The sequence below is a fragment of the Crinia signifera genome, chromosome 5 (genome assembly GCF_055691185.1).
Source record: "Crinia signifera chromosome 5, ASM5569118v1, whole genome shotgun sequence".
In the NCBI taxonomy this organism is placed as follows: Eukaryota; Metazoa; Chordata; class Amphibia; order Anura; family Myobatrachidae; genus Crinia; species Crinia signifera.
In genome coordinates this window covers 26,871,371-26,898,069 of record NC_139221.1, presented here as the reverse complement: position 1 = coordinate 26,898,069, position 26,699 = coordinate 26,871,371, and the positions used below count along the sequence as shown (strand labels likewise).

At 47.7% G+C, this 26,699-nt stretch overlaps 1 protein-coding gene across 1 annotated transcript; it reads left to right on the top strand.

Moving 5' to 3' along the window:
• Positions 1–4,317: 4,317 nt before the first annotated feature.
• Positions 4,318–24,253, top strand: KLHL40 (kelch like family member 40). The gene is made up of 6 exons (XM_083186193.1): positions 4,318–5,451; positions 13,582–13,742; positions 15,967–16,074; positions 17,847–18,032; positions 18,150–18,296; positions 24,142–24,253. The coding sequence occupies exons 1-6, from the start codon at positions 4,318–4,320 to the stop codon at positions 24,251–24,253; spliced, it is 1,848 nt and encodes a 615-aa protein (XP_083042319.1).
• Positions 24,254–26,699: the final 2,446 nt, after the last annotated feature.

The following is a 26,699-nucleotide window of genomic DNA, read 5'->3' as shown; positions in this document are numbered from 1 at the left end:
GAAGGATTTTGTCAGAAAGAATGGACTAGAATAACCCCCCATGTGCACTGCAGGTGGGGCTGATGAAACATGTGCAGAGAGAGTTAGATTTGGGTGGGGAGTGTACTTCAAACTGATATCTATATTGCAGTGTAAAAATAAAGTAGCCAGTATTTACCCTGCACAGTAACAATAAAAAACCCAAATCTAACTATCTCTGCACGTTATATTAGCCCCACCTGCAGTGCATATGGTTTTGTCCGTTAGAGAGTGATTTTGCCTTTTCGAGTGAACCAGAATAATCCTCAATATTCACAATGAAAACTGGTCAGTTATCAGGGATTTTTTTTCTACCGCCAGTCAGTAACTTTACACTAGGACAAGCTCGTACTGTTTTTTACTATTCTAAAGTTCTAATGAACCACTCTAAGATGTCCTGACATCATTTTAACTAGATCGGAGCTTCTTCATACGTTTTTTTTTTCATCTAAAAATGCGAAACTTTAGGTATCTTGCTGGAACAGAAGCAAAACGCTTTTGCACGTTTTTTATTCAGGTCAAGTCACAACTTTTCCGCAGTAGCCGATTTTGAATATCTCACTTTCAACTTATTCACTCCGCCCTAATGCATGTCCTTATATTAGGGAGTGGTGGAGGAGTAGTTTGCGGTCAGGAATTGGGTCCCTCTGTGTCTGCCCGCTGGCTGAGCTAACGCCTGCAGGATTAATACAGCTGATTCCTCCACCCGTGTCTGCGTGGAGTAGATGATCGCTGAGGGCAGTGTGGGGAGCTCCAAGTGGATTGCTAGTCAGGCTAAGCACAAGGAGACACTGATGACGCTGCAGACGGAATCGGAAATGGTGCGACGTGGTTCGTCTCCACGGCAATGGTAGACTTCTTCCGCCATCGGGACACTTCTTCTTCCGCCGTTACCGATATTTTTTTCAAGGGGATACGGTCATTGGGTCTACAGCAAGTTGGTTGACAAGCATTGGGTTGCCAGCGTTAGATTGACATGGTTCTAGGTCGACATGATTCTAGGTCGACATGGGTTTAGGTCAACAGGTCATTAGGTCAACACAAGCATTAGGTCGACAGTCAAAAGGTCGACATGGGGTTTTTCACTGTTTTTTGAGCCGACAGGCATTATTTGGTACTTATGTATTATCTGGGCTCCCATGTTAAATGCACCCCATTTTTTCATACCCCTTCTATCCAACTACGCATGGAGTTGATTTTATATAGTGTGGCGAGCGCAGCGAGCCCTGCGAGGGGACGCGGTCTCATAAGAAAAACGGGAGCCCAGATATTACATAAGTACCCATTATTTCATGCCCTACCATCCACTAGGGCGTGGTGGGAGAATAAAATAGTGTGCTGAGCACAGCGAGGCATCGTGCCCAAAGCATCACGAGTGTAGGGGCACGAGGGGATGCGGTGCATTGGAAACTGTGTCCGTGTCGACTGTGTCGACATTCGGGTAAAAAAAAAACAGTGTAAAACCCCATGTCGACCTTTTGACTGTCGACCTAGACACGTTTGACCTGTTGCTTGTGTCGACCTATTGACCCATGTTGACCTAGACCCATGTTGACCTTGAACTATGTCAACCTTTCCCCAAGTCGACCTAACAGTGTCGGCCTAATGCTTGTCGACCAACTTTCTGTAGACCAAACGATCTCAACCCATTTTAAAGTACCCCCAACCGGTCTGCAGCGTAGCACAGGTTGGGAACCTCTGCTTTAGACTCATCTTAGGGGCGTGGCCTGATGACATGGCAGTCCAGCCTCGCCCTCAGATGTGATGTAATACATTTCCTCTCTGGGCTTCTCCTGGAGAAGAGAAAGTAAAAGTAGGGAAGTGCTCTATGCTCCCCACTGATGCCAATTTCACCAGGGCAGGGAGTATAAGGTAATAAAGGGTTAACAGTAGATAAAATGCATTTGGTCCCAGCAGTCATGGTCAGCTGATACTTGTAGAAAACAAGACCCAGCTATTCCTGCCCTCATCCTGCAGATACAGAGCTTGCTCTCCATCTCGCCATATCCCTGATTGACGCAGTTATTGTTGAACATCTCAGTCAAACTGCGGCTACTTTGCAAACGCATTTTCTGGTGCTATTTTCCCTCGTGCATGTGCATTGTTTACCATACGCATGCGCCGGTGGCCACCCCCGGGAACGTCGGCCACCCCCCGGGAACATTACTCAGAAGGGCAAAAATCGCTCAGTGTGTATGGACCTTAACCATGGGTGTTGTACATATTCGCTGCGAATAGATTTGTAGCCGTACACATCCTTTAGCACAGCGAGCACATTCATTTGCAAGGCAGGATATCACTGTAGCGGGGCAGCGGCTTAGGTGAACACGAGTTTTCGGGCGTGAGATCAGGGTCTGAAGCTGAATGGTCTGTTTGTAAGCAGGAATAAAATACTCCATCGCACTTTCATGTTCTGTGAAGCTCAGTGGCATACCAATGATGGGTGCCCTGAGTCCCATGGGGGGCCACACTGCACCCATTTTTTAAATACTTACCCTCCGGAGTCCAGTGTTGCAGAAATCGCTGGAGAAATGGCCACGGCTGCATTTTACCCGCAATCTGCGCATGCGCAATTTAGTCTCTCTGGAAACACCCCTGGTGAAGCTGCAGCAGAATGTCAGCCCCAGGCTGTATAGTGTAACCTACATCTGTGTTTCATGCTACTTGTAAGTAAACTGAATTATTTGTATGTATTTATTATATGATATAGTAATAAAAAAAAAAATCTTATTATTCGTCTTTAGTACATACGGGCAGCTGCCTAGGGAACTAGAAGGATTAGGGCCAAGTTCCAGCTTCTACGCTTGAGCTTGGGTACCCAATTGTTGGCGTCCAGTTGCCATCCAGAAACCCCCATTTACCGGCCAAAGAGAACCGCGCACCACTGTGACGTGCGTGTGTTTGCAGAAATGCGCATCAGGTGCACAGTATTCAACCTCAGCCCCAAAATTTGTATCATACAGTCCATGTAATGGTACCAGCGGGTACCATTACTAGGCCCCAGAAAATCTGTCCCTACCCCTCACACCAGGAGGCCTCATTCCTAGAGGTGTATTGCAGGTCCGACGTGCGATGTGCCATAATGTCACGCAGCTATGCGGACTGCCCCCACACAGAGAACAGCCTGTGCAGATATGGCAGGCAGGGTTGGACTGCTGCAGTCCCGCCAGCCAGCCCCAGCTGCCCATTGGGCACACACACAGCTGGGATGGACCACCAGCACGGCAGCAAAGACAGGTAGGCAGCAGCCCCCTTTCCCATAACAACCATCCCGGGACCCTGGCTGCACCCCCCCCCCCCCCCCTTTCCTACAGCAGTTTTTCACTCATTGAGCACCCACCAGAAAAAAAAACATAAATTGGCACCTCTGATTTAGGGGGAATTCAGTATTGCATACTAAGCAGCTGTCCTTCGCTGTTTAGGAAGTGGCTAAACCCCGCCCATCCAAACACCACCCCCCCCAGCCGCCAAATCCCCTCAGTAACATGCGAGGGAATTTGTACGAGCAAACTAGCATGAGAAATCATTCGATAACCCAGGGGAACACCCAGAGTATTTATGGGTATGTCTGTGTTCCCCAGGTCCGGCCCTGTGTCCGCCCCCGCCCGGCGAGTGTGCAACGTGCCGGAGCGGTTCGCTGTCGGGGTTTACACATGCACAGAAATGTGCATGCGCAAACCCTGACCATCGGGGCTGGGATCGAATTTGGATCAATACGAACGATCCTGAATCGGCCCCTTTAATATCGTTGTATCTTATATTTAAATCTCTTGTTCTACTTAAGGCTACATGCAAAGGTAGATTGTTGATAGAAGACAGAACTTCAAGGATGGCTCTAGAGAATTCTCGAAGAACGAGGTTCCGTTACAGAGCTGAGTGTGGAGACCTTTGCAGCCTTTGACTCATGAATTAGATATAATTGTGTGAATCACTTTAGCATCAAAGGTTGTCACAACCCTTCCTGGTAATGAGGAACCAAGTAAAGACTGGAGCCCCCTACTGATGAGTCATGCTTGGACGGTCTACGACTGGTGCTCTAGGTTTGTGGAGACAGCTGTCACTTCTAGTTGTCCAATGTGTCACACCAATAAGAGATCACATTACATCCAGTCTTTGTAATGTTGTTGCTATATATATAGCGAGCAGCTGACGAGGAAAGTCAGCTGTAACAGCAACGCTGGGTCGAGTGTCCGGTTGTAAGTAACTAAGTCTGACTCCGAGACTTGTTCACATTTCCAAGGAAGGCATATTTGCCCTAAGTCTGTGGGCTAAGGAGAAGAGGAAGATTTGTGCTCCAAAATGACGCTCCCTGTGCAACAGGCCGAAGAGCTACGACTCTACCAGCAAACCCTACTTCAAGATGGACTGAAAGATATGTTGGACCACGACAAGTTTGTAGACTGCGTTCTAAGGATCAAAGACAAGGAATTCCCGTGCCATAGGCTTGTGCTGGCTGCTTGCAGTCCCTACTTCCGAGCCATGTTCCTGTCCGACTTAGAGGAGAGCAAGAAAAGGGAAATCGACCTGGAAGAAGTGGATCCCGATGTCTTGGAGAAGATCCTTCATTACATATACACCTCTGAGATTGAGATTACAGAGAAAAACGTGCAGGATATATTTGCTGTGGCCAACATGTTCCAGATCCCGTCCATATTTACTGTGTGCGTGTCTTTCCTCCAGAAGAAGTTGTGTCTAAGTAACTGTCTGGCTATTTTCCGACTGGGCCTCATGTTGGACTGTCCTCGCCTGGCGGTCTCCGCGCGGGAGTTCTTGTGCGATCGCTTCAACCTCATCGTCAGAGATGAGGAATTCAACCAACTGTCTCCTGATGAACTCATTGCCATCATTTCTAGCGATGCCCTTAACATCGAGAAGGAAGAGGAGGTGTTTCAGGTGGTGATGAAATGGGCAGAAAAGGACAAGGAGAAACGCATCGAAGCCCTCCCAGTCATCTTTGAAAGTATCCGATTCCGCCTTATACCACAAGACTACATCAAAAGCAAGGTGGAGAAACACGAGCTGGTTAAATCTAACGCTGAACTCTTAAAAAAGCTTCATATGGTCAAGGAAGCACATGGGGGTAAACTACCGATCATTAAAAAGAAAAGTTCCGGGCAGGCGGAAGAGGGTAAAGATGGGGAGAAAGTAGTTAATGGGGATGTGGAAGAAGATGAGGAAGATGCTCTACCTGGAATTTTGAATGACACGCTGAGGTTTGGGATGTTCTTGAAAGATCTCATCTTTATGATAAGTGACACGGGGGCAGTGGCCTATGACCCAATCGGAAATGAGTGCTTCTTTGCATCACTATCAGCGCAGATCCCCAAAAATCACGTCAGCTTGGCAACTAAGGAAAACCAGATTTTTGTGGCTGGTGGACTTTACTACAATGAGGAGATTAAGGACGACCCTTTGAGCTCATATTTCCTGCAGGTAACCACAAGATAAGCTTTTCCTATAACATGTGAAAAAAGGGTGCAGTATGATGTTTCTCAAGGGTGGTCCTCTGGGACTCTTAGGGGTATATTTGGGAGTTCCGTACTTCACAACTTTACAGTCAGCCAAGGCGGGACACATGCGCGCATCTGAAAATAGGGGGTGTGGCATTACTGTAAGTGGGCATGGCCTACATTTGCAGCACTGCCTCAAGGCAACGCCCCATTTTCACTGATGGGGGAACGCTCTGTGAGCTGCTGGCCATGCCCCCAGCCCCTCTCTCGCAGTGAATAGACAATGTGCTTGTGCACAGCATTTATTCTCTGCTTCTCTGTTACGTGTGTCAGTGGGGTCTCCCAACTCTCTCCTCCCCCCCCCCCCCCCCCCCACTGCGGAACACTGCCAGCCACGGGTGGGATGCGGGACAGTCCCCAAAAAACAGGACTGTCTGGTAAAAATTGGGACATTTGGGAGGTATGTCATTGTATTGAAGATGGGATGTTGCCCATAGCAACCAGAGTCTATCTATTATTTTACAGAAGTTTCTAAATAAGTAGAATCTGATTGGTTGCTATGAGCAAAATCCAATGTTCAATAGAACGCCTATCAGTAAATTTACCCATTACAGTGCATGTTTTACAGAGGTATCTATCTGGCACACAAGTATAATAGTCAGTGGGCGGGATAAACTAAACCAGTAAAAACCCGATCACCAGGTTACCGCGACGGGGGTATCGTCAGCAATCGGGAGGGAGACTTCTTCCGCCATTACCAATATTATTTTCAAGTACCTCCATCCGGACTACAGCGTACCCCCATGGGTACAAGTACCCCAAGTTGGGATCCACTGTTATAAGGCAATGGCCCTCATTTCTAGTATGCAAGTACCCTTAACTGGTCATGTTTTCAGGATTTATATCTGTGAAAAAGGATAGGATAATTACCCATAATATTGGATACTTACCTTAGCCAATAGATTATCTCACCCGTGCACAATAAAATAAATCCAGAAAACATGATCTGTTGGGGGTACTTGAGGACTGGAACGGAGAACCACTGCTGTAAGAATTTTTTTCGTACTCTCAACCCCGTACCTCAAGGCACCTAAGGGATTTATTTAGTAAATGGGAGTTCTATTGAATATGGGATGTTGCTAACGGCAACCAATCATATTCTATCTATATTGTAGAAGCTGCTAAAAAGTAGAATCTGAATGGTTGCCCATAACAACAATCCCTTACAGTCCATGTTTCAAGGATATCCATGGTTTAACACCAATTTGTTAAATCAAATTGATTGAGGCACTAATTCTGTGGTCTATTTACTAAGCCATGGCTGGAGATAAAGCGGACGGAGATAACGTAGCAACCAACTAGTTGATAACTGCCATTTTTCAAACAGAGACTAACATGACAGTTAGGAGCTGGTTAGGTGGAACTTATGGGGCCCATTCAGACCTGCACACACACATCCCATTGAGCAGGTCTGAATTGGCCCATTTATCTATGTCCCTTTTATAATACATCCACATTGATATCCACAGCTAGCCCGGACAACCTGTGGCTCTCCAGGTCTAGCGCAAATAAAAGTCCCAGCATGCCCTGCCAGATGTCTGATAGCTGCCATGAATTGCTGGGGCTTATAGATTTTACACCTGGACTGCTGCAGGTTGTTTAAGCCTGTCCTATAAGGTTACTGCCAATAGGAAGCAGTTGGTGCAGCAGCTGGGGCCCCAATACCTGTATTTAGGGGAGCTGGTCACCATTGTACACTAGCAAAATCGCTCAGCACACATCGCTGGTGCATCGCGGGTGTCCAGCGATGTGTGCCGAGCAATCTGTGCTTAAGCAAGTCGCTCATCATCGGCTCACCTGTCACTCCATGTGTATGGGGCTGAAGACTTGCAGATAAATTTAAATGGAACCAATTATCAGGGGAGGTTCAAGCAGGGGCGTAACTATAGCACCGCAGCCCCCGCGACCGCGGGGGGGCGCTGTACATGTGCGGGCGCCGGGGGCTGCAGTGCTATAGTTACACCCCGCCGCCATCCCCCGCAGTCTTTACCCATACCTCCCAACTGTCACGATTACAGCGGGACAGTCCCGATTTTCGGGTCCTGTCCCGCTGTCCCACCCGCGGCAGGCATTGTCCCGCTGCGGGGGGTGGCAGTTGGGAGACCCCCCAATCTAATAGAATAGACGCTGTAAGAAAATGAGGTAGCGGCTAATTAGCATAAGCCGTGCCCTCATTTGCATACGCCCCACCCCCTTTTCGGACAAGTGTCCCTATTTCGTCAGCTCAGAAGTTGGGAGGTATGCTTTACCTGTCAGTGTCTTCAGTACGCGCTGGTCCCGGCTCCCTTCTTCTGCTATGAGGACCACAACAAAATGTCCGCCCCCATTTAGCAGACTGTTCTGTGAAACTGTCTGCTGCATGGGGGCGGACATTTTGTGGTGGTCCTCATAGCAGAAGAAGGGAGCCGGGACCAGCGCGTACTGAGCGTAGGTAAGACTGCGGGGGATGGGGGGTTTGCATGGGCGGCGAGGCGGGGGTTGGTGCTGCGGGGTGCGTGGGTGGGCTGGGTGGGCGCCCTCTCTTTAACGGCGGGGGGGGCGCCCAAAAGCTAGTTATGCCACTGGGTTCAAGAGAGGAAAGGCCCATGTACAGACTCTGGGCCTAATTCAGACCTGATAGCAAGGTAGCAGTGGCGTAACTAGAAACGTATAATATATGTAAAGTGTGAATGCGTGGTCATTCGCAGCCCAGCGATCATGCCTGATTTCAATACCTGCAATGGGAAACAGGAGGATAGCATAGAGGTTGTGAGAAGCGGCATTTAAATGTTTTTATGTAATCATTTAATTTATTATATTTATATAATAACGATAACAGATCCCCTGTGCTTTCTACCTCCCGCCCGAAGCTCAGTTACTAATCCATAGGTGTCTATGTGCAAATCCATGCTAGTATGTTCTGGGGAACGCTGTGCATCACTATCTAATCCCAGGAAAGACAGCTGAAGAAACACGTTAATAACACAGACAATGGCCCTTATTCTGGTTCACTCGCAAAGGCAAATTCCTTCTCAAATGGGCAAAACCATGTGCGCTGCAGGTGGGGCAGATGTAACATGTGCAGAGAGAGTTAGAATTGGGAGTTTTTTTTTCTTCAAACTGAGATGTATATTGCAGTGTAAAACTAAAGCAGTCAGTATTTTCCCTGCACAGAAACAAAATAACTCACCCAAATCCAGGGCCGGATTTGCCACTAGGCCCGTGAGGCACGGGCCTAGGGGCGGCACATGTTTAGGGCGGCAGCCAGCATTGCCATTTTTACAGGGGGGACGAGCTGTGCAGCTGCACGGAGCACCGCACCGCACAGCTCATCCCACAGCAGCAATATCCTGCCGGGGTACAGCATCTCAGTGTCAGCGGCTGAGGTGCTGCTTGCTCCTGGACCAAGAGCTGCGCCGGTTCCCGGGCTGCTGCAGACAGGAGAGGAGCTGGCGGCAGCCTGACTGATATGTCCAGGGAGCAGAAGCTGGACAAGTCAGAGCTCGCTGGCGGCACCATGCGCGGCACAATGGCTGCTGTACACGCACCCTGACAGGCTGAGGGAGGGAGCTGCAGTCCATAGTGCGCACAAGTGGACACTCGGGGAGCGGATGACAGCGAGAGTGTGTGCTAGCCGCAACCCTTCTCCTGCATGCACGCACACTCCCGCTGTCATCCGCTCCCCAAGTGTCCACCTGTGCGCACTATTGACTGCAGCTCCCTCCCTCAGCCTGTCAGGGACGGGTGCGTGATCCGGCTCCAACTCTCACCGCTATTGCCGCTGATTCTGCTGCTGCCACCCGGGTGTCGAGACTCAGCCCTGTCCCTGCCCGCCCGTGACTGCTGCGGAGGAGGAGCGCGGTGTCCTGGCTGCCGGTGCCTGAACAAGAGTAGGTAACTTATCCATCGAGCAGCCTTCTTGATCTCCCTCCCTCCACTGTGACCTATTTTAAAAAACCCAAAGGGGTCCTCCCTCCGGCTCCAGGGGGCGGCCAAAAACTTGGTGCCTAGGGGCGGCCTGACCCCTAAATCCGGCCCTGCCCAAATCTAAATCTCTCTGCACATGTTACATCTGCACCCTGCAGTGCAGCATTGTTTTGTCCATTTAAGAAGGAATTTGCCTTTGTGAGTGAACCAGAATAATGGCCAAAATGTCATATGTTAGAGTTAGGAGGTTTGTTGGAATTGAGGGGCAAATGCTGGGTTAGCTAGGAGACCCAGCGGGAAAGGCAATCAGTCCCCCAAACACAGGATGTGTCTGCTCATCACTTCTGTACACAGGAGAGGGGTATGTCCGTGTGGGGGGGGGGGGGGGGGGTCACAGTGCTCACACGTCATAGGCTCTTTACCACATTTCAAAATTCAAAGGGTTCATTCAGCATCTACCGCAGGGTTGCCGACTTTTTTATTCTCCTCTCCGGGAGAAGCCCTGAGAGGAGAGTTTCAGCAGCCGCTCAGGGGGCGGGGCTTACGAGTGACATCACTAAGCCCCGCCCCATGATGGTAAAACACCGAATTCACGGATCTCAGTGGAGGGGGCGGGGCTAAAATGACGCAAATGTGCCGTTTTAGCTCCGCCCCCTCCTCTGTGACCCGAGGATTGCGGCATTTTAATGCCGCGATCCGGGGGACAGCGGGGGTCCCCCCTGAATCCGGGAGGGTTGCCCACCCTTCCGGGGGGCCGGGAGGGGGTCCCGATTTTCGGGAGACTCCCGGAAATTCTGGGAGGGTCGGCAACCCTGATCTACCTGTCAGGTTGTGGAACTGGGAAATTAATATTTTCCCAATGACAGCATCACTGCTCTTTCACCTGTGACTGAGGGAGGACAAGATGGTTTCCCTCCATCGATGGAACAGTAAAACAATGCTTTGCTTTTTTTTTTCAAAATGCCGGTACACAGAGCATAGCTCCGCCCCCAACACCCGCAAAGCCCCCCTCCATCACAACCCTCCCAGAAGGCTCTGTCTTTGGTCTTCTTCTCATCTACAGTACAAATAAGCTTATCAGCCCCTGCAGCCTCCAATATAACCCATACACTAATGGCTGATGATCCCCTGCCCACTGCTGTTCTCCTACACACAGTCCTTCTCCCAATTCTGACATTCCCATCTCTGTAATATTCTACACTCAAACCCCCAATCATGCTACCATCATCATCATCAACACCCATACCATGAATCCTGTAGTATACTTCTCATCACCCTACTGATCTTATGCATCGCGCCTCGCCTCAATCTCTCTACCTAGTTTTCCCCTTCAGTGCTCCACCCCTACTAATCACACCACTGGCTCCACCCCTACTAGTCACACCACTGGCTCCACCCCTTCTAGTCACACCACTGGCTCCACCACTACTAGTCACACCACTGTCTTTACCCCTTCTAGTCACACCACTGGCTCCACCCCTACTAGTCACACCACTGGCTCCACCTCTACTAGTCACACCACTAGCTCCACCTCTACTAGTCACATCACTGGCTCCACCCCTACTAGTCACACCACTGTCTCCACCCCTTCTAGTCACACCACTGGCTCCACCCCTACTAGTCACACCACTGGCTCCACCTCTACTAGTCACACCACTGGCTCCACCTCTACTAGTCACACCACTGGCTCCACCCCTTTTATTCACACCACTGGCTCCACCCCTTTTATTCACACCACTGGCTCCACCCCTTCTAGTCACACCACTGGCTCTACCTCTACTAGTCACGCCACTGGCTCCACCTCTACTAGTCACACCACTGGCTCCACCCCTTCTAGTCACACCACTGGCTCCACCCCTACTAGTCACACCACTGGCTCCACCCCTTCTAGTCACACCACTGGCTCCACCTCTACTAGTCACACCACTGGCTCCACCTCTACCAGTCACGCCACTGGCTCCACCTCTGCCAGTCACACCACTGGCTCCACCCCTTCTAGTCACACCACTGGCTCCACCCCTACTAGTCATACCACTGGCTCCACCCCTTCTAGTCACACCACTGGCTCCACCTCTACTAGTCACACCACTGGCTCCACCCCTACTAGTCATACCACTGGCTCCACCCCTTCTAGTCACACCACTGGCTCCACCCCTTCTAGTCACACCACTGGCTCCACCTCTACTAGTCACACCACTGGCTCCACCTCTACTCCCTTTTCCCATATGCCATCTCCTCTCACTTACCTTCAAAGTCCTCAATCCCTCCCCCCTCCCTACATCTCCAGCCTCATTACCACACACGCTCCCTCCTGCCAGGTATGGGTCATAGGGACGACAGTATAAAGGTCGACATACATTAGATCAATCACTAAAGGTTGACAGGGCTTAGGTTGACACATGAGATAGGTCGACATGGCTAAGGTCGACATGGCTAAGGTCGACACAAGCATTAGGTGAACAATGGGAAGGCCGACAGTCAGGCAGACACAATTTTTTCACGTTTTTCCATGTCTATGTCGATGTAAGTAGAGATGACGCCGTACCGGTGACCGCTGCACTCGGCACACTATTCCATTTTCCCTCCATGAAAAAATGTTGACTTTTTGACTGTCGACTTTACCATTGTTGACCGAATGCTGGTGTTGACCTAACCCCTGTGGACCTTTAGTGGTCGAACTTCATCCTGCCCACATTACTCCACTACCAACAACTGTCTCCTCTACCTTCCTGTATGTGTCCATCTATAGCGCCTGTAGAGTGTAAGCTCTTGTGATCAGGGCCCTCCTCCCTCTGCGGATTACTGCTATGCAGTTACTTGCAGGTGTATTTGTAAAGTTTTTAACTTTTACACCCAAATTCCGGATCCATCTCGGTATTTGGAATATGGTTCCAAGCCAGGTCGGATCCATGATTTGCACCGTTTACACTGCGGTGCTGACCAGTAGTGTAAACAGGGGCCTCGCTTGGAGACGACCACCACACCGGGCCCTGCGCTTGGGGGCAAGCCCAGCTCCAAGGTAAGATGCCCCCAGCCCCAGAGGTGAATGGATGCCGCACACAGGCATCAATTCACCTCCTCCCTGCCCCCGCTGCGGTCTGCACAGTACAGCAGCGGAGGCTGTGTGCACCCTCTGCCCAACCTCCATACTGACTGCAGGACGCTGTGGTCCGGAGGTTGGGCTTCCCCCATTGCTGTAAATGGGACACCCGGTGTACCCGTTTACACTGCCCACTGCCCAGGTCCTGCCTATGTTCTACCCTGGTCAGGACCTGGGTAGAAGTCCTGTGTAAAGGGACACAGGCTAACCCTTTTACACCACCACTGACCCGGGTCCACGATGGAAAAACCCTATTTATATGCCATGTTACATCTTTGTACGGAGCTACGGAACGATTGTGGGCCATATAAAATAATGACAGGAGCATTGGACCAGCCTCTGTGCAATATGATTATTTCAGTAGCTGTACATTATTACTGTATGAAAAAAAGGGGGGATGTGTACCAGCGCTGGCTGAAAGAAATATAAGTATAGGCAAAATTCTATTTTATAATAAATTCTATATTGTACAGGATACCGTTCTGCAAATTTTTGCCTATACTTATATTTCTTTCAGCCAGAGCTGGTACACATCCCCCCTTTTTTTCCTATATTTTCTGAGGACCTGACAAATCCTAGTACAAGCTGCAGATAGTAGCGCACTGATCACCTCTCTTTGTTTTTTCATTATTACTGTATTACTGGTCTATATAATGGATCCAGACCAGTGGTGGGCAACAGGTAGCCCCCTAAAGACTGTACCCGTGTCCCAAAGCTATTTCTTGCTATGTTTGTGATAGCTTCCAAACTTTATCTTACATTTATAATGTCTGATAATACATTATTATAGATAAATGTATATTTCTTTGATTAATTGTATTGTTTAACTTAGCAATGAGCTGAAGCCTTCTCCCATGATTAAAAGCCAAGTCAATGTTTCAATATTATGCACTTGTAAATTTGAAACTTTCCCCAGTCATGATCTCTAGCATGTATAATCTTGTAGATTGTAAGCTCTTGTGAGGGGACAGCTTGCGTCACTGCAAATAATGGCGGCAATATTAGATAATAGGACAGTATTCTTATACCCGGTCTCTGATGTTGCAGTTTGACCACCTGGACTCTGACTGGTTGGGAATGCCGCCGGTCCCATCCGCAAGGTGCCTCTTTGGTTTCGGAGAGTCAGAAAACACCATCTATCTAGTAGGCGGCAAAGAACTGAAGGAGGGGGAACAAACTCTGGACTCCGTTCTGTGCTACGACCGACCGTGAGTCATAATGTCCTGTATTATAAACTTGGAAATGCAAAAAAATGCACACAACTGGGCAAAACCATGCTGCACTGCAGATGGGGCAGATGGAACATGTGCAGAGAACGTAAGATTTGCATGAGTTATTTTGTTTCTGTGCAGGGTAAATACTGGCAGCATATTTTTACACCACAATTTGAATGTCAGTTTGAACACACCGCACCCAAATCTAACTCTCTGCACATGTAACATCTACCCCACCTGCAGTGCAACATGGTTTTGCCCAGTTGTGTGCTTTTAAGCTGTGCTAACAAAGTTGAATCAGGCCCTAGATGTGAACTATAATTCCAACTAGAGTTTTATTTTACTATGCATAATTCTGTTTTATTTATTTAGTAGATTTATCTTTTATTTCTAGAAGCTCCTTTTTTTTATTCTTCTTTTGTAAAATTCCTCCCCGAATTCACAGTGGGGTAGATATATGACGGTTCATTATGGGGGAAAAGAGGTATCAGCCCCATTATGTGTGCAAGCAGATAGGGGTACTACGCACCTCTATTATTATCATTACTACCATCTACAAGCAGGGTCGCCTACTTTTAAAGTCTCTTCTCCGGGAGAAGCGCGGAGAGGAGACTATCAGCCGCACTTCAGGGGGCGGGGCCTGAGGTAGATGTCATCAAGCCCCGCCCCCCCAGTACCGCAAATCCTGCAATTCGCGTGTCTACAAGAAGGGGGCTGCGCTAAATGACGAGATTTGCATCTTTAGCCCATCCCCTCCCCTGAAAAGCTGCAAATTGTGGGAAATTAACGCTGCTGTGGGGGAGATGCTGGTATCCAGGAGGGTTGCCCACCTTTTTGGGAGGCCAGGAGGGAAACCCAATTTTTGGGAGCCTCCCGGCCATTCTGGGAGGGTAGGCAACCTTGTCTTCAGGACCTCAAGGCAGGGCCGGTGCTAGGGTGTCCGGCGCCCTCCTGCAAACCATAAATTTTGCGCCCTTTCAGACAGACAGGCGCTGCGGGCGGCATGCAGGAGGCAGTGACAGTGAGGCCTGAGGCAGCGTTAGCAGTGCAGGGAGGGAGACAGCGCCTTTTCAGCATGGCGCCTCCCTGCTTTGCAGGAGCTGCTGAGTGGGTAGCGCCGGCCCTGCCTCAAGGCATATTAGCAGTTCAGGTTTTAAGGATATCCATGCTTGTGCATATACTCATGCTTACTAAGGTACTAATTAAGGGACCTGTGCTTAATCATGGATATCCTTAACCTGGCTTGTTAGGGTGCCTTGAGGACAGAGTTTGGGAACCACGTCATTAAAGCATTTGTTGACTCCACCTACTCAGGACAGGGGATACTGCATAATTTACCATATGCTCAACAAGGGATGGACACCAACAACCGATGTTTAGCATCAATGGTGTCGATGGCTGAGTTCCGATGGTGATGTGGCAATGGTTATCACCCCAGTCACATGCCGCTTAGCTCCAGCCTTCTTTACTGGGGCCACCCACCGATGGTTCAAACTTTTCATGAATTACCATCAATGGTTCCCTGCTGCTGGCATAAAGTACCAATGGCCCATCGAGGGTGAACGATTTGATGTCCAGTCCATCCCTATGCTGAACTGAACAAATAATTTCTGTTACATCTAACCATAGGCAAGCTGTTCACGGAAAGAGCAAATGCATTCTGTAAAACAATACAAAGAGCAACAGTGACATCTGTAGGACAAAATGTGTCACTGCATCACATAAAACTATACTGAGGGATATATAAAAATGTGTGACATTTCTCAATGACATATATAAGTGTAATTATATTTAGTTTTACATTAAATACTTAATATTACTTTTTAAGGATACGGCCATAAGCTTTGCGTAGTTCAACCAAACTTTAAAAGTATGCACTTACTTTATAATATAGTTTTGTTAATTAACCCTTTGAGTGCTAAGTGAATTTGTCAAAATAGGTGTGAAAATTGGCACGCAAACCCTTTTATTCATCATAATGACCTGTAATATTTACCTTATATAGTATATATAATCTTTTAACACGTTTTATTTGAATTTATATAACAAATGTGAGAGACGCTGGCATTTTTAGCAGATATTTCGCGCATCTCTCTCAGCGATCTTGGCACTCCAAATGTTAATATAATTGGTGTAACAGGTGTAATAATACAATTATCACTTGTCATGTGCAGATTTAATATGGACTTTAACTTTCCTTTTGTTTATTATTTTATAGATCCTTTAAATGGGGGGAGTCTGACCCCTTACCCTATGCTGTGTACGGACACGCTGTGGTTTCACACGATAACCTGGTTTATGTTATCGGAGGGAAAGGAAGCGATCGGTGAGTATGTCATTTCCACAATGGTCGCTGGGGATGGAGCATTGGCAGGGGTGACGTGTTTCCCCCTTCCTTCTCTGTACCACATATCCTGCAATAATCGGAAATCAGTCTGACCGCAAAGTTAATTGAAGGTATCCCCTGGAATTAATGTTGTGATCAGGCTGATTTGCCGGTTCCCATCATAACATGACAGAGTCCTATGCTGGCAACCACCATAGGAGCCATTGTTATTTACATAATATTGACTCATTTTGAACGCAAACAGCCAATGAGTCGCAGAGCTCCTCTGGAGCTCGTAGCTGATTGGCTGAGGGGTTTCCCAATGACTAATGTCAGTGGGATTCCCCTGCCGTTACAAGGAGGAGCAGTATGTATAAGCAGATTCAGTATTGAATCCCGGCGGTCGGGATCCCGGCGTTCAGAATCCCGACGCCGGAATCCCGACAGCCAAAATCCCGACAAGGGGGGGACGTAGCGGGCCCGGTGCCTCGCTACGCTCGGCACACTAATTTATTCTCCCTCCAGGGGTGTCGTGGACACCCCAGGAGGGAGAATGTGTCGGGATTTCGGCGGTCGGGATTCCGGTGTCGGGATTCTGAGCGCCGGGATCCCGACCGCCGGGATTTTAACTGCATCCCGTATAAGCACACATACTGCTCTTCAGTCCGGTGGTTTGTGACAGCGGATTGTTTGCTTGTTAGTAAATGTCCCCCTAAGGCCGGTTTCACACACTCCTGCTCCTGCCGTACGGTGAAATCCCGCACGGCCAGGGAGCCGTGCCGGACACATTAGTTGTGAATGGACACTATTGTGTCCATTCACACGGGACGGCCACGGCCCGGCCGCACGGCTACAGCCGGATCCCGCCACTGGAAAGGACGGCTGCCGGGTTGTGGCCATCCCCTCCATGATAAACTATTGTGTGCGGCACGGCTCCCTGCCCGTGCGGGATTTCACTGTCCAGCAGGAGCCGGAGTGTGTGAAACCGGCCTTAAGGCCCTTGTCTGAGAGACAAGTTGGACCTGATTGACTTGAAATTTTTCCTATGTTCAGGAGGATCAATCTCTTGGTTAGACCCAATGCACAATTAAGATTTCACTGTGAACACACCCCACTTAAATCTAACTCTCTCTGTAAAGCTGTGTACACACGGAGCAATATGATCGCTGGCAATATATTGCTCAGCAATCATATTGCTCAATGTTTTCCGTTTTCATCAGAGACCAGAGATGGTTGCTGATGAAAATGACACACTGCCGGGAGAAGAGGCAGGGGAAGTTGCTGGTTGAAGTAGCAAGCTCCTCCGACCAGCATCCATAAGGGGACTGAAAACGGGAGCGCGCACCCAGCGATTTATTGCCGGTGCACACTTCAATCGCTGGCAATATGGTCGCTCAGCGACCATATTGCCAGCGATTTTATGCCTGTGTGTACACACCTTTAGTTACATCTGCCCCACTGAAGTGCAACCTGATTGGCCAATCTGCATGCTTTTTTGCTTTGCTAACAGGTGGTAGAGGCAAATACAGTAGAGCAATTTACACATGCTTGGGATAGGCATATTGATATCCTTACAAAGAAATAAGGATCAAATATGGTTTGAGGTAACATGTTTAAAAAAGGGGCAGACTAGATGGGCCAAGTGGTTCTTATCTGCCGTCACATTCTATGTTTCTATAAGCCGAATCATGCCCTTAGACACTTCTATGCTTGATATAAAGTATTGTCCCTGTTATCCTTATAACCCCCTCTATCATCTTTGTACATTGCAGAAAATGCCTGAACAGACTATGTGTTTACAACCCTAAGAAGTTTGAATGGAGCGACCTGGCGCCCTTAAAGAACCCCCGGTCACTGTTCGGCGCTACGATCCACAAAGGGAAAATCCTGGTCGCTACCGGGGTTACAGACACCGGTCTGACAAATACGATGGAAGCCTACGACATCAAGACCAATAAGTGAGTAATACGTATTCGCCCGTTGTACAGAGTGACCACACAAGCATATTAATGCCTTATGTCACTGGGACCTCATTTATGAAAATGGCTGCCTACATTTCATTCCTCATTCATCAGGTGGGAAGACTTTACCGAGTTCCCCCAGGAGCGGAGCTCCCTTAGTCTCGTCAGTATGGATGGAATACTCTACGCTGTCGGTGGCTTTGCGACCGTGGAGAATGAAAGCGGAGAACTGGTGCCAACGGAAATGAATGACATCTGGAGGTGAGACAGTGAAAAGAATGGAACAAAAACATGACCGCTGCTGTGCCACCTACATACAGCAGAGCGGCAGCCATTTTGTGTGCTGAACCAATTCTCAGTCAGGGCTATGTCACTGGTCCCTAATGAATTGATGGACTGAAGTCTCATATAACATATTTAAATATATAAAAACCCACTGTTTGTACAGCAACAATATTAACATTGACTCAGGACAAAACCAGCACACTTTATAAAATGGAAACTGTACCATAGCAACCAATCAGATCCGGGGCCAAATGTACTGTTTGAAAAGTGATAAAATGGAGAGTGAAAAACCACCAGCCAATCAGCCCCTAGCTGTAATATGAAGAAGAAAAAAGACTCTCTCTTTGTTGGGGCACTCTTAGATTATTTTAGATTTAAACAGTAATGATGATGTCACATATATAGGTATTGAGTCAACCACAGAGACCACTTGCCCGAGTGATGCCCAAAAAAGGGGGAAGAAGTGCCTGGCTGAAAATGCTAAATAACAGGGTATTTAGCAGGTAATCTATAAAAATATAGCGAAGTCGAGTGGGGGAATACTGGTTGAACACAGTAGTGGAGGAGAAATGTTCCCCTTCCGAATGAGTTGATGGGCGTTTTAAAAATTAGCTTTTATTAGATATACAGTAAAAAGATATCCAGACAGACATTAACAGACATTTAACACAAAACATATAGACATATAGACAGGTTAGGGTAACCTTAAGTATCTGTGCCTAACGAGGCACTGGGTCCTCCTGTTTAACCTCAACAAGTTTACTCTTTATGCAAAAGGTTTTTTGACTATAATGTATGCGGTTTACATAGATGTATACATTTTATACTTGCAACATTCTGAAATATCGGAGACAATCTTTATCTCAACAAGGTTTCAATTTCTTAGGAAAAAGAACTTCAGCACTAACTCATGGGTCAAATCGGTCCTGCGGGAGGACGCAGTATCTGGGCCCTAAGAGGCCTGGTTACCGATAACCCCTTTAGAAGGGTGAATACTCTTTTGATCTACCTATCAAGCAGATAAACGTTCTGTCTTATACAATCTCATGAGAACTGCACAGAGGGTAAATTAATTTATGTGAGACTTCACTGGGTTTATTTGACCAGTGTGACATTTATTTTAACAGACATATTTATAGGGCAGAAAAAGGTAGCAGTATGAATTCACTATTTCTCCCGCAAGGAGATAGGGGTATAGCTGGGAGGGGGGAGGGTTAGAAGAGGATGAGACATAGGTTTGAGTAGGGAGTAGAATAGAGATGGGGATGGGGATCCCGTTTTGCCCAGTAGGTATGGGTAGTCCCACCGACTTTATATACCCATAACAGAAGGGAGAGCCTGGTTCGAGTATGGAAAGTCTCCTATCCCCTCTGGCAGGTTGTCTACTCCAGCTGTCAGCTGCCACTGGGTGAGAGTGGGCTTTTTGGGGTATTGTGGGGGATGTTCCCGACCTTTTGGGGTATAGGGTCAGTGGTGAAAAATGGAAAATGGAAGAGTGCTCTGTGTGAACCTCTACAATAAGCGGCTGCTGCCCTGCTTAATATACCTATGGGCTCGGGGTGGAATACTGTACAGTTTAGAGACAGGTCACCCTTATCTCATAGTACCTTCATACGCCCCGGGCCGGTTACTGCCAGTTAGTCGACAGACCTTAGAGGTATAGCGGGTGAGCGGGCTTATGTGGGCGTGACAAGAGGGCTAAACGACAAGAGCAGTCAAGTGGGGAAACTGAGAAGTAATCCCAGAGCAGGGAGTAGACCCTGATAATATTGGCTGTAGTGCTAGACAAGGTGTGCTGTTATATTCCCCATATATATATATATATATATATACATATGTATGCGTCAATTCAATGGTGGTCGGGGATGAGCAACACCTATTTGGAGACCCACTAGTGGGGTAAGTGGGGGATAAGATTAGGAGGGGGACAGAGAGGAGAGGGAAAACAGGGGGAAACAGGTCAGGAAGGGTAACAAGGGAGTGCGGGAGAGAGTGGTACCTGTTTGTGCACAGCGTACACTTATCTGGTATTAGGATCGTCTACTGCAGATAAATGGAGCTGCCTGGGACAACGTCCTGTGTCTGTGGAAGTGTGAGCGTCACTTGTGCAGGCTGCTGTATATGCGGCAGGAGGGTGCCTGGGGAGTCCCCTTGAGCGCAAACTTTTAGTTCAGTATCTGTCCGGTACTACAGAGCTTTTGGGAGCCGACTGAAGTTGCTGCTGCAGGGGGCATACAGTATTGTGGCTGTCTCCGGGTCACCCGGCGGTGGTTCAGCTGCCGTGGGGAATGCTCAGATCCGAGCTGATCCCCTAAGTCATGAGCGGTAACGTCTCTGCTATGTGGGTGGCTGCTTGTGGGATACGCTAGATAGTAGCGTCTCTCCCACCTCGCGTGGATGCGGCGGCTGCTGCGGGAGGCGCTCGATGGCAGCGTCGCTCCCTGGATCAACTGATTGGTGGGATTCCTCGCCTCGATGCGGCTGCTACGGCTAACCCTCCCGTAGCAGCCGCATCGAGGCGAGGAATCCCACCAAGCAGCCACCCACATAGCAGAGACGTTACCGCTCATGACTTAGGGGATCAGCTCGGATCTGAGCATTCCCCACGGCAGCTGAACCACCGCCGGGTGACCCGGAGACAGCCACAATACTGTATGCCCCCTGCAGCAGCAACTTCAGTCGGCTCCCAAAAGCTCTGTAGTACCGGACAGATACTGAACTAAAAGTTTGCGCTCAAGGGGACTCCCCAGGCACCCTCCTGCCGCATATACAGCAGCCTGCACAAGTGACGCTAATACCTCCACAGACACAGGACGTTGTCCCAGGCAGCTCCATTTATCTGCAGTAGACGATCCTAATACCAGATAAGTGTACGCTGTGCACAAACAGGTACCACTCTCTCCCGCACTCCCTTGTTACCCTTCCTGACCTGTTTCCCCCTGTTTTCCCTCTCCTCTCTGTCCCCCTCCTAATCTTATCCCCCACTTACCCCACTAGTGGGTCTCCAAATAGGTGTTGCTCATCCCCGACCACCATTGAATTGACGCATACATACATACATATGTATATATATATATATATATATATATATGGGGAATATAACAGCACACCTTGTCTAGCACTACAGCCAATATTATCAGGGTCTACTCCCTGCTCTGGGATTACTTCTCAGTTTCCCCACTTGACTGCTCTTGTCGTTTAGCCCTCTTGTCACGCCCACATAAGCCCGCTCACCCGCTATACCTCTAAGGTCTGTCGACTAACTGGCAGTAACCGGCCCGGGGCGTATGAAGGTACTATGAGATAAGGGTGACCTGTCTCTAAACTGTACAGTATTCCACCCCGAGCCCATAGGTATATTAAGCAGGGCAGCAGCCGATTATTGTAGAGGTTCACACAGAGCACTCTTCCATTTTCCATTTTTCACCACTGACCCTATACCCCAAAAGGTCGGGAACATCCCCCACAATACCCCAAAAAGCCCACTCTCACCCAGTGGCAGCTGACAGCTGGAGTAGACAACCTGCCAGAGGGGATAGGAGACTTTCCATACTCGAACCAGGCTCTCCCTTCTGTTATGGGTATATAAAGTCGGTGGGACTACCCATACCTACTGGGCAAAACGGGATCCCCATCCCCATCTCTATTCTACTCCCTACTCAAACCTATGTCTCATCCTCTTCTAACCCTCCCCCCTCCCAGCTATACCCCTATCTCCTTGCGGGAGAAATAGTGAATTCATACTGCTACCTTTTTCTGCCCTATAAATATGTCTGTTAAAATAAATGTCACACTGGTCAAATAAACCCAGTGAAGTCTCACATAAATTAATTTACCCTCTGTGCAGTTCTCATGAGATTGTATAAGACAGAACGTTTATCTGCTTGATAGGTAGATCAAAAGAGTATTCACCCTTCTAAAGGGGTTATCGGTAACCAGGCCTCTTAGGGCCCAGATACTGCGTCCTCCCGCAGGACCGATTTGACCCATGAGTTAGTGCTGAAGTTCTTTTTCCTAAGAAATTGAAACCTTGTTGAGATAAAGATTGTCTCCGATATTTCAGAATGTTGCAAGTATAAAATGTATACATCTATGTAAACCGCATACATTATAGTCAAAAAACCTTTTGCATAAAGAGTAAACTTGTTGAGGTTAAACAGGAGGACCCAGTGCCTCGTTAGGCACAGATACTTAAGGTTACCCTAACCTGTCTATATGTCTATATGTTTTGTGTTAAATGTCTGTTAATGTCTGTCTGGATATCTTTTTACTGTATATCTAATAAAAGCTAATTTTTAAAACGCCCATCAACTCATTCGGAAGGGGAACATTTCTCCTCCACTACTGTGTTCAACCAGTATTCCCCCACTCGACTTCGCTATATTTTTATAGATTACCTGCTAAATACCCTGTTATTTAGCATTTTCAGCCAGGCACTTCTTCCCCCTTTTTTGGGCATCACTCGGGCAAGTGGTCTCTGTGGTTGACTCAATACCTATATATGTGACATCATCATTACTGTTTAAATCTAAAATAATCTAAGAGTGCCCCAACAAAGAGAGAGTCTTTTTTCTTCTTTCTTCAGTAACCTATTTACTCTCCAGGGAGCACCTCCACTCGTAAAATTATGTAAAATAGGGAGACTAACTATCCCCTCTGATTATTCTTGATTGTGGACCTTTCTCATTTCTCTTTTTAAAACATCGAAATATATTGTTACCTCTTGTGCACCGGTCACCATCCCCTTCCCCTTTCCCCTTTAAATATACCTAGCTGTAATATCACAGATTGAAAAATGGCAGGAGCTGATTGGCTGGTTGTTTATCACTCTCTGTTTTATCACTTTTCAAGGCCAAGTATATCTTGTCTCCAGTCTATCATTTCTCTATTGCTTCCTAGAAAATGAAAGACAGAATCTGATTGGTTGCTATGGGCAAAACCACCTTTTATCCTTTTTAGAAGGTTTGATAAATCTCTCCAATAAGCAGTTATAATTGGCATTTGGCATGCTGCAATTAGGGCGGCCAATCCCAGGATTGTCAAGATCACAAGATTAGGGCCCAAAATCGCCAGGATTTGAATCTCAGGATCTTCCAATCCCAGGATTAGTTTGCGCATGCGAAATTCTATTGGTCGGGCAGCGTGGAGCATCAGGGCAAGCAATGGTGTAACAATAGTGCCGCAGACCCCACAGTGGAGGGGTGGAGCCGAGTAAGCGTGGGCGTCGGGAGCTATTGTTATGCTGCCGCCTGCCTGGACCTACCTTACCCCGCCGCTTGCTGCTGCATCTGTGGCTGGTACCCGCAGATCTACTTGTCTTCATCTCAGTGCTCCTTTTGGCTACTTATGAAAAATGTCCCTCACAAAATGGCCACCCGCTTACAGCAGAGTTTTTGAGGATGCTAGAGGAGGCAGCGCCTCCTCTAGCATCCTTAAAAATGGTCTGCTGTTAGGGGCAGCCATTTTGGGAAGGACATTTCTTCATAAGGAGCCAGGCGGAGCGCCAAGACGCTGACAAACAGATCTGCAGGTCCAGGCCACAGATGTGGAGGGGGGCTAAGGCAGGGCTGGGGGGGGGTTCTTAACTTTACTGAGGCGCCAACATTTTCTGGCGGGGGAGCGAGGTACCGGAGGACAAAGCTGCTGTAAATAAAACTGCAGGAAGCCGGTCTGGGGTGGGGGAGAGAGTAAATCCCAGGATTGGCATCCCTAGCTGCAATATCATTATCATGTATTTCTATAACAACACGACTGCAGATTGTATGACCTCCCTCTGCTGCTTTCTCCTCATTGTCCTGTTCTCTCTCACTTGCTCTCTCAGGTATAATGAAGAGGAGAAGACTTGGGAAGGGATCCTCAGGGAGATTCGCTACGCTTCCGGAGCAACGTTTCTGGCCGCCCGTCTCAATGTTCTTCGGCTAACAAAAATGTAATTCCCCGACAGGCCAAAAGCTGGGACACAATGTGTCCTGTGACAGGGAAAGAACAGGGCTAGGGACAAATTGCAAAATAACCTAAGGGTGCAGCAGAAAGGAATGAAGGGCAGAGGAAGTGCACAAGGATTAAGGATTTTATTCAATGTATGGAAGTGTAAACTTATGTCCCGTTATACTGCACCACTCTCATTATAGTGGAGGTCCAACAGAAATACATAAGTAAAGGTTTCCAGACATTGAGGCCAAGATATTGTCACACAGGAGAGGATTTCACTGGTCGAGAGTTTTTCTGTGACGTCCAATCCGAGCATGATATGCAGCAGAGCGGTGCAATGTTTTATTTGATTGAAACATGTTTACTGGTAGTAGAGCCTGTAGGGATCAAGTGTCAAGGATGAGCCCCATTTTATTAAGGACTTTACCCCCATCTCTGTGTGGTCATACAGAGATAATGTTGTATGTGACGTGTTGCATGAAATGCTGCAGGAGTCGACAAAGTTAATTTATCTCCCCAATACTTAAACAACATGTCTGCTTAATGCATTGTGCAGTTTCTTCCATATACAAGTGTTTCAAGATTTTTTTTTTTATATATTTCTTTTTTTTTGGAGGGGCGGGGGGTGTTTGTAGAATTTTGATAGAACTTTTCTGCTAATAAAATTACTTAATTAAAAACTTAATATGCTTACATACTTCATTTTTGTTTGTTTAAGGGCCGTTAAACCATAATATGAACATTTTTAAATCTGAACCACGGAGATGACCAATGTTAATGCCCCCCCCCCCCCTACTCACTGGCGGTATGGGACATGGGGTCAACATACATTAGGTCAATCAATGCAGGTCGACAGGGCTTAGGTTGATTATGAAATGGGTCTACATGGCTAAGGTGGACAGGGCCGGAAAAGTTGACACACGCATTAGGTTGACAATGGGAAGGTCAAGTTTTTCATGTTTTTTTGTCCCGTATTTCAACATAAGCCAACATGGACACCATATCATCGTACCGCTGCTCTCACCATGCTTTGGGCACTATTATATTCTCCCTCCACGGGCTGACCTGTTTTAGGGAGTGGCTAGAGTGATCATGTAATTTTAGCCACGCCCCCACCGTGCAATGCTAGTATTTTAGGCAGGGCTGGGGCTAAAATAACACAATCACGTAATTTTATCCACGGAACACCCCACCCCCCTGACGAGGGGCGGTTCGGAGATGAAGGGCTATGCGGGAGGGTTTCCCCCTTTTGCAGGGGGCCGGACGCGGTATCCGCTTTGGAAAACAGCAACCCTACACTGGAACACAGCTTGCTCTTTCAGTGAACAGCTTGCCTATGGTTATACAAATGGAAATATTTGTTTATAATTGCACAGCAGGGGGCGGGATATGTTTCCATGAGCAACATATCACATGCACACTTCTATCCCCTTACACCGCCCATCCCAAAGGTCAGCAATTGTGGGGGTCATTCAGACCTGAACACACGGCTGCGACTTCACAGGCCGGATGATTATCAATAGACTGCACATGCGTACGGCCCGTAGTACACATGCACAAGGCTGCCTGCGATCAAATTCTCCAACCCGCGGTTTGGATGTAGTAACCAGATGTTTGCTGGGAGCGTCAGGGAAAATGCGGGTGTGTAAAGGGACGACGTGAGACATCAACTCCAGTCCCAATCAGCCTGGATCTATAGCAGAGGCCGAGTAAAGCGCCGTACACACGTTTCGGATATACATGTAAAATCGAATCGAAAGGACATCGAATGGTTTTCAGCCACATTCGATGCAGATTCAATCCTGATGTGCGGCCCTGTGGCATCAAAATCGAATAGACTGTTCAGGCAAGACTACCCTTCGTATCCTTGTACAACATAACGCAATACTAAATATTCAGATTACACTTGTTTTTATAGAATTATACAGTAACTATATAGCTAATAAAGTTACTAGACTTAGTTTTACATAACTCATACAAGGATTTGTTTTTACATTGAACAATTATTTATACTAAAGGAATAATTTCTAGAATGCTCGCAATTGCTATAACATTATTCTGACTATTAACAGTTAATAAATAATAACTCAGATTCCCAACCTTGATCCTCAAGGCGCACTTACTGATAGCCAGGCTTCAGCACAGATGATTAAATCAAACTACTGTTGTACTAAGTAAGTCTCCTATACTCAAGCATTTAACACCGAGTGCCAACATTGCTGTGAGTGATCCTCAAAAGATCAGTTAAAAATGCCAGCGCCGCTCACAGCGAACGTTCATTTTTTGGTGTGCTGTGAACGATGCTGGCATTTTTAGCGGATATTTTGAGGACCCCTCACAGCAACATTGGCACTCAAACGGTTAATATCACCAAAAACTGGAACGTTTGTGTGCCTAGATAACCCAAGTTGGGAATACCGGATATGCGTCATAGGGTCGAAACTATGA